The 7,442-nt window shown below is 39.0% G+C and overlaps 1 protein-coding gene across 1 annotated transcript; it reads right to left on the bottom strand.

Moving 5' to 3' along the window:
• Nucleotides 1–3,243: 3,243 nt before the first annotated feature.
• Nucleotides 3,244–7,421, bottom strand: LOC112554403 (tRNA (adenine(37)-N6)-methyltransferase-like). The gene is made up of 5 exons (XM_025222164.1): nucleotides 7,406–7,421; nucleotides 6,633–6,813; nucleotides 6,097–6,254; nucleotides 4,276–4,696; nucleotides 3,244–4,243 (listed from the first exon to the last, which is right to left on the bottom strand). Exons 1-5 carry the CDS (start codon nucleotides 7,419–7,421, stop codon nucleotides 3,604–3,606), a joined length of 1,416 nt encoding a protein of 471 aa, XP_025077949.1. The 3' UTR covers nucleotides 3,244–3,603.
• Nucleotides 7,422–7,442: the final 21 nt, after the last annotated feature.

Consider the following 7,442-nt stretch of genomic DNA (forward strand, 5'->3'; position numbering starts at 1 on the left):
CCGCTGTTTCCGTTGTGAACACGCAGGTGCCAGGTGTTGTCGAAATGCCGGGGTTCTGTCGGCCCTCTCGGATATTTACGGAAGTTTTCCTTCCTCGGTTTTATTGGTGATGATGAGATCTGCCGTCTTTATGCATTTACCATGCAGTAAGCGGTTTGCGGCTTGTACCCTCCTCCCATTAGCTAATGGTCATAGGATGCATAAACAAATCAGGCGATATTATAAACATGTGTACATCTGCGTATATAACAAAAGTGTTGATGTTGATAAATGTGATTGGGAATGTGGAAGATGTTTAAAGAAAAGAGACTGTTATTTAGGTGCCAGTAATGGTGATATATGTGCACACGCATTGACAAACGTAATGAGCACGTGACAGTGATTTCAAATAGCCGTCACCTGCTTCTGGTTCAGAGCATGAGCGATGTTCAGTAAACCTGAGTGTAGTGTCAGCTTATTTATTCGAAGTAGAATCTAACCTTGGATTTGCATGTGCTCGGTTCTTGAGCCCGGGGGTTAGAGTTCACCTGGTGATAAAACGCAGTGAAAGTTGGCAACATCGGGGTGTCTTTCTCGAAATTTCACTCCCCCTTCTCCCCTCCCAAGGAAGGGGAGGGGCTAAATTTTTAAGAAATCATTTACGCTTGTTGGGAGATAATCTCTGACTTCCCAAGTTTTGCTACGTCGCATTGTGTGCCTTACATGTTTTTGTTCAACCATTCATGTTGTGTATCTCAGTTGCCAACAGTGACAGATGATACACACAGGACGATCAAGATGTGAGCCTCAGTAATGTCCGCATCCCATAAACCCGATGGATTATGATGGCGCCAAGAAGGGAAATTACCCCAAACAGAGCTCCGTAACGTTTGACCAGCCCAAGGGCTGACAACAAATTTCTACTGTCCAAGTCACCAAGACAACACCATATGATTGGTTTATTAAAATGCATAAATTATCTATCTTTAAAGTTTCCAAAATACTGTCAATTATTTATAAAGAAGACTTACCCTAACCAATATTTTTTTTATTAGTAGATTATTTTATATGGCATTTTGAGATGTTTGATAACCTTGATAACATTGCCCTGTGTGGGGTGAACATAGCCATAAGCTATGAAAGACAACTTACCGGAGTGACTAGCTTGTAAGTGGTTCACAAGCTGGACGTGAATGTAAGCTCAGTCTAGTCATCGCCACAGAACTGCCAACAGACGGCTTCCTCCATCTGTCTATCAGACCGTTCTGTTCAACGCCAACTAAGCTTTAGGACGACAGACGATAACGGCTGACAACTAAAAGACGATGTCTGAAGCAGTACAGTAGTGTGCTGCAAGTCTTTTGGCAAAGCTAAACCAAGAAATTCTAAATGGTTCTGATTAGGCCAGAGACATCAGAACTTTATAATTAGGGGTATTTTGTTTTGGAGTCTAAAGACCACATGACTTAGTTTTCCCGAGCCACCGGTACAGTAGTCGTGGGTTTTAATGAGCTGCCTGAGGTGTACGTCCTTAATGGCAGGTGGCGGTTTCAGGCCCTGCTGAAGCAGCGAGTGGCATCATTTAGGCGTGGATTACACATGGGCAGGACCACCCTCACACAAATCTCTGAGTCCTCGAAAATCCGAAACCAGAATGCGAGTGCATGCACTTTCTTTTGCGCGTGCTCGGTCTAAGAAGTAGACATCAACGCCAAGTAAAATCCTCAGCGTTTCTTGGGAGTGGAATGGTGGAGGGAAATAGGATGGTGTTTTGTGCCAAGCCAGGAACTACGGTTACATCAGGATGAAATAGCTGGCCCTAAAAGCAAGCGTCCCCACAAACAGAAAAAAAAATCAGTGCCAGAGAAGAGATGTGAACCGAAGACATCCGGTTCTTACGGTATCAGAGCAAGCATAGAAATGTTGCACTCATGATAGCTCAGTTGTTGAATGCGAATGGACATTCCCCACCCAACTCAGTGGGGAAAGAGGAACAGGGCAAAAGTCGTTTCGTGCTAGATGAATAATTAGCGCAGTTAGCTAAAAATGGTGTTTACCGATTAAGGAGTTTAGCTAATTGCTAGCTGTTAATCACACAGCGTCTTTAATGAGGTGTCGCGTTATACCTTCCTGGGGACAACACCTGCCATACACTCTACAATAACCAGCTTTGTTTTACTGCCTGTGCAAAGGACCAATACCAGTACTTGGGCGAAGTGTGTGATCATACAAGTACTCGGGGAGGAGGAGTCTATATGCAGGCAAGAAAGAAAAACCTAAAACTAAGAAAATTAAAGCCGCATAAGTCACTGTTTGTGTAGAAGTCTCATCCTCTAGTCTCGCCAGTGTCTGAGACATGGGTCGCCTCCGTCTGTGTCAAGCTACATGGGCTTAAACTGTCGCTTGTCGGCGAAGGCATGTTGTTGAACAGCGGCAGCAAGAGGTCCATGGAAGACACGATCGATGCAGGAGAAGACAGAAATGCTACAGAGACAGCCAGACCAACTATCAGAAGCCTAATGCAGGGACCTGAAGACACGACATTCCTTCCCATGTTTTATAACCGTAAACGATAATAAACAGCCACAATAATAATGCATGACCTGGCATTTTGGAGAAAAGCCTGTCATTGACGAGATCTACACAATTTCTATACATTTTCTGAAATTCTGTTCTAGAACTTTAGTCCTCCTTAAGAACTGTTTGAGCAGTGTGCTTGGCTCTGTACATAAGTCAGATGTTTTCAATTTCTGGAAAATTGGGTGTTATTTCCCCCATTCTTTACTGTTATTACATGGGCTTTTTGATGTTCATCCTCTCTGCTACAGAGATGAAAGGCCCTTTTCATTTTGTTGATATTGTAACCATTTAGAGAAGAGGGTTTATGTATTCCATTTTCTCATATTGATGCCGTTATTTTCACTCATAAACCTCTCTGTACTACTCACAAAAGCCCATGCGTATGATGTAGATGCATAAGAATGATTACTATTTTGCCAAACATTTTTAGAATATCTTAGCCAGCCAGGATCCATGCTGGCTGAGCAAAATGTAAAAATAAGTGTGATCAGTTCATAAATGTGCTTTGAATGTATATTTGTTTTATTGTATTGCTCTTATCTTAAATTCTCCGTTCTACCATTTTCAGTTTGCAGTGACATGAATAATTTGTCGAGACATTTATTAAAAGAACAGAAAGTAGGAGTTTAATGACAAACACCTTGTTTATAGTCCATAGAAGAACCATTGAAACATCAGTGGAAAGCTTTTAACAATACATTTTATATAATTTTATCACACCTGGAAGCATTTAACTTCCTTAAAAACGTTTTCTACACGCGTAAAATGGAGAGGAAATGTGCATCACAGGCAGGGATCTTAAATTAAATCTGACACAAGAATCTTACTGAGGAAATAAAGGAAGAAATATTAAAAAGGGTAGAAAGATGGGCTGTGAAGAAAAAGACTTAAATGTAAAATAATAACCAGATGGCAGAGGATCTGAGAAAATTGATGAGGAAATAAATGTAAATGCAGTACTCCATATGAAACAAAGAGAGCTCACAAAGCTCTTTAAAGATGAGCATGATCTACAAAGCTTGAAATGTTTATTGAAAACTACAGTCAGAGTTTTTGTGGTCTTTCCTTCAGTTTCTCAGCCCAGCTTATGGGCTGCAGCTTCAGCACTTCAGCATGATCATCATGAAAAGAGCATGTGATATGGATTCGATCAACAGTGAAAAAATACAAAGCATCCTGGCATTTCTCCCTCCTGTAAACAGACCTAGGATCTTCCAGTAAAACAGAAACTATAGCATCTCTTATCTCTGATTCTTCTGTGAAAAAGTCAAGTTTGTATTCTGTTTGAGTACCCTCAGGCTCTTGCTGGCTAAATAGTTTTAGATCTGCTTCAGCTTTTTCTGTAAAAGATACATGAAGTTTGGATACAGGAGGGGAGGACAGCCAGTTTGCTATAAACACTGGATCTGTATGGATTGTGTCCCTTGCAATAGACGTGTTATTTGAGCCTTCAGGTACTACTTTACATTCCCTCTGTTCTGCTCCACAACTTGCACAAACCTTTAAAGTAGCAAAGTTTGTTTGTTCACATACTGGCAAAAGATCGTTTGTATGGGATGGCATTAAATGCCTTGATAAACATTCTGATATCCCTGAAAAAGGAGGTGAATGCCTGACACATGAGCCTCCTTCCACATCATCATGAAGCATGCTCTTCTTCATGCTGGTTAAGCATTCCTGCTCACTTTTCAATTCTGAAACTTGAGAACCATGGTCTCTTTGAGGTAGTGCTTCTCTTTTTTGTTTTCAACAGCAGCATATTTACAGTCATCAGAAGGACAGCTATCACCCATCAGTGATTTAGCTGGGACAACACTGCAGGTGTCTGGTTCAGATCCAGGACTGTCAAAGACTTCTGTCTTTGATCCTCCAGAACTGCCTTCTAAAGCAACAGTGTTGGTCATGGGATCTGATGTTGGTTTTCTCTCCTTTTTCATGACACATGAAGTTGAATGTAGAAAAGGGTGTTGATGCATGTCCGCTGACCTCTCAGCTTCTCCAGTGAATGTGGGAGAAAGTTGGGAATCAGAAATCCCTCTGAAGCCGACAGGTAGATCATACTGTGGGATATATGGTTTTATATCCAGTACGGGTGTGCCATCAACAAGATCAATGCCACTAAAGTCAATGGATGACCCTGCATGACATACAGGAAGCACATTATTCTCGATGAAAGGTCTGTAGGTTATTTTCACTTTTTCTAAAAAATTGGCTTCCACACAACAACAGAAGTACATAAATAGATGAATATCCTACTGCCTAAATGCCAAGGAGCAGTAAGCTATAAGTGGTTCATGTGTCTATAGCATGGCATATGGTTTCTAAAGTCCAGTCATGGCCTCTGCTCACCTATTGGGTTTGGATCACTGAAAAAAAGCAGGTATCCATATCTTGCGTTTAGGTGGACAGAGGGAGTTTTTTTCTGATCTGAGGTCAAATCTAGCCTCCAATTGACAGCCTTTCACTACTGATCACACTATCTTGGAAATTTACTAAGACTTCCTACATTGATCACATTTAAATATGCTCCTTCTTGCCTGGGTGTTTTATGTAAATCTGTTATCAATTCCTCCATAATTTGGAGGTTTGTCATGTACTTTTTTTTATTGCCTTTTCCCTCAGTTTTTCTTCTCTTTGCATGATGCAATGTTGCTATTGATATGTCAGATACAAACTTTTAAATGAGCTATCTATGCTGTAGAAACAGGATTCACTGTCACCTATAAAATATATCTGCTTTTGGTACTAAACAGGGAGAGGTTTCATAGTCCAGTGCAGGAGTGGGGAACCTTGTAAGCCACTTAGATATTTATATCATTCATTGGTCATACAAAATTATCTACTTGTCACCTGCTATATTTTGATATTTGTAATATCATTCTTGGGGCATACAAAATTATTAACTTGTAGCTTGCTATATTTGGATATTTATATTTATTTATAATATCATTCATGGGTCACACAAAACTATTTTATGTATATGTGTGTGTGCATGAATCTGTGTAGGCTTATTTGGTTTTTCTTTCCCCCATTTCTGTTGCTTTATCTAATTAAATTATTTCCACAGCCAATGACCTGAGGATACAACATGTCAAACAGATAGCACAATCTCTAATCTTTTATAACAGAATAGCAATCTTTTAAAAGCATTCATTTTTCATGCTCAAAAGCCAGCAACTGAGTAGTCAGAATCCATAAGTAATAGTAATAGCAGGGCTTCTGCTAAGGCTAAATTCTTTGGGGTCCCAGGGACCTCTTCTTCAGATTTTTATGGGGTTCCTGTTCTTCGCCCAAATGTGAAGGGGACCCCATTGACAAAAATTGAAGGGGTCCTCCGAACTTTTAATGCGTACTGTATGCAATTTTTTGCGTAAGCAGAAGCCCTGTAATAGTGTGGCTATTATTTAACTTTAACAACTGTTAAATATAATTTATATTTTATCAAAATTATAGTATTCATCCCTGTCCTGACTTTTTGTTTGAAAAGGCTACACTAGTATGAAATTTTTCATTCAAGTTAAGCAAAACTGACTGTACCTGATATTTTTTCTATCTTTGCAAGTGTTAATCCAATGGCATTTGGCCTATATGGAGAGCGAGTAGAAAAGACACCAACTCTTCTACCATTCAGTCTTGGGGGCTTAACTTTTGCCTTGGTGTGCACATTGTTGTTTTGATGAAAGATGAAAATAATCCTACAATAAATCATGTAATCACAAGTAATCAGCTAAATAAAACATATATTAATGATAAAAACAAGTCAAATGATTCCAAGTCATCCCTTTCTTGAATATGTCATTAGTGACAACCTTTAAACAAGGGAGACAGATAAGCCAAGACATATGTAAGAGTACAAGTGTTCTTTCCCTAAATAAGTATCAAAATAATTTCCATGGTGCATATAATATTTACATTTCCAAAATATCTTGAGTCTTAATCAAATATTTTTTGGAAAGATATTTTGATGGACTGTATTTTCTGCAAGAGTTATATCATAATATAAATGTATACTCTAAAAGTGGTACATTTCATTCACTTACAAAATCCCTCTTACAAATACATCAAACACTTACCAAACATGAGAGAATTGTTCCAGTCCTTCAAGAGAATGTTCAGGATTATTAAATATGGTTTTCATAATAGTCAGTGAGCCACGTGCAGAAGTGCAAAGTGAAGGTTGCCGTGGTGTACCATTCTTGAACAGAAACACGCTGCGCATGTAACCAATTGGTTGGAAACTAAGAAAGTGATGATCTACACAGAGGAAAATAGAAAGGGTTACAAATAAACCATAGCAGGAATCATATTGGTATGATAGTTACACTGGAACTTTTTTATCTGAAACATGTCCTCATACCCTTGTGTTTACCTGTGAACCTTATGCAGCTTACTTAAGTAGATGGGCCATAAGTCGGAGTTAATAAATCTGTACGATAAAATATCGCTATAATACTTACTAATGTACTTTTACTTTTAAGGCCTAGAACCAAGTACATCTATTTTTAAATTCTGGCGAAATTTATGGCATTAAAATGCCTGGAATTTTGCTATAAACTACTATTATCAATTACCCATTCAAGCACACACACACCATGCAGCGAGGTGGTAACGATGTAAAGACACAAGAAAATGCACACACTATAGCACACCTCACGATATTTCTAAAACATTCGGCGGCTGTCACCAAAATTTACTCTGTATATGTTTAGGCCAAAATAATTAAAGCTAACGCCATATCAGTCAAGCTCTATTTTCTACGACCTTTAATTTCTTTAATTTAATATGCATGATCAACAGTGTAATATATTTAATTTGAATGATTCAAAAATCTTAGCAGACGACCTACCACTACTCGCCGCCATGCTGTCAGGGGAAGTGATGAA

This window comes from Pomacea canaliculata, linkage group LG13 (assembly GCF_003073045.1).
Source record: "Pomacea canaliculata isolate SZHN2017 linkage group LG13, ASM307304v1, whole genome shotgun sequence".
In the NCBI taxonomy this organism is placed as follows: domain Eukaryota; kingdom Metazoa; phylum Mollusca; class Gastropoda; order Architaenioglossa; family Ampullariidae; genus Pomacea; species Pomacea canaliculata.

Bases quoted from the DNA above. Each gene is read 5' to 3' on its own strand.
- LOC112554403 (XM_025222164.1), bottom strand. The intron at 6,255-6,632 runs GTAAGTGTTTGA...GATTTATTGTAG, and splicing joins GAACAATTCTCTCATGTTTG to GATTATTTTCATCTTTCATC. The intron at 4,697-6,096 runs GTACAGTCAGTT...TATGTCATGCAG, and splicing joins AAAGATAGAAAAAATATCAG to GGTCATCCATTGACTTTAGT.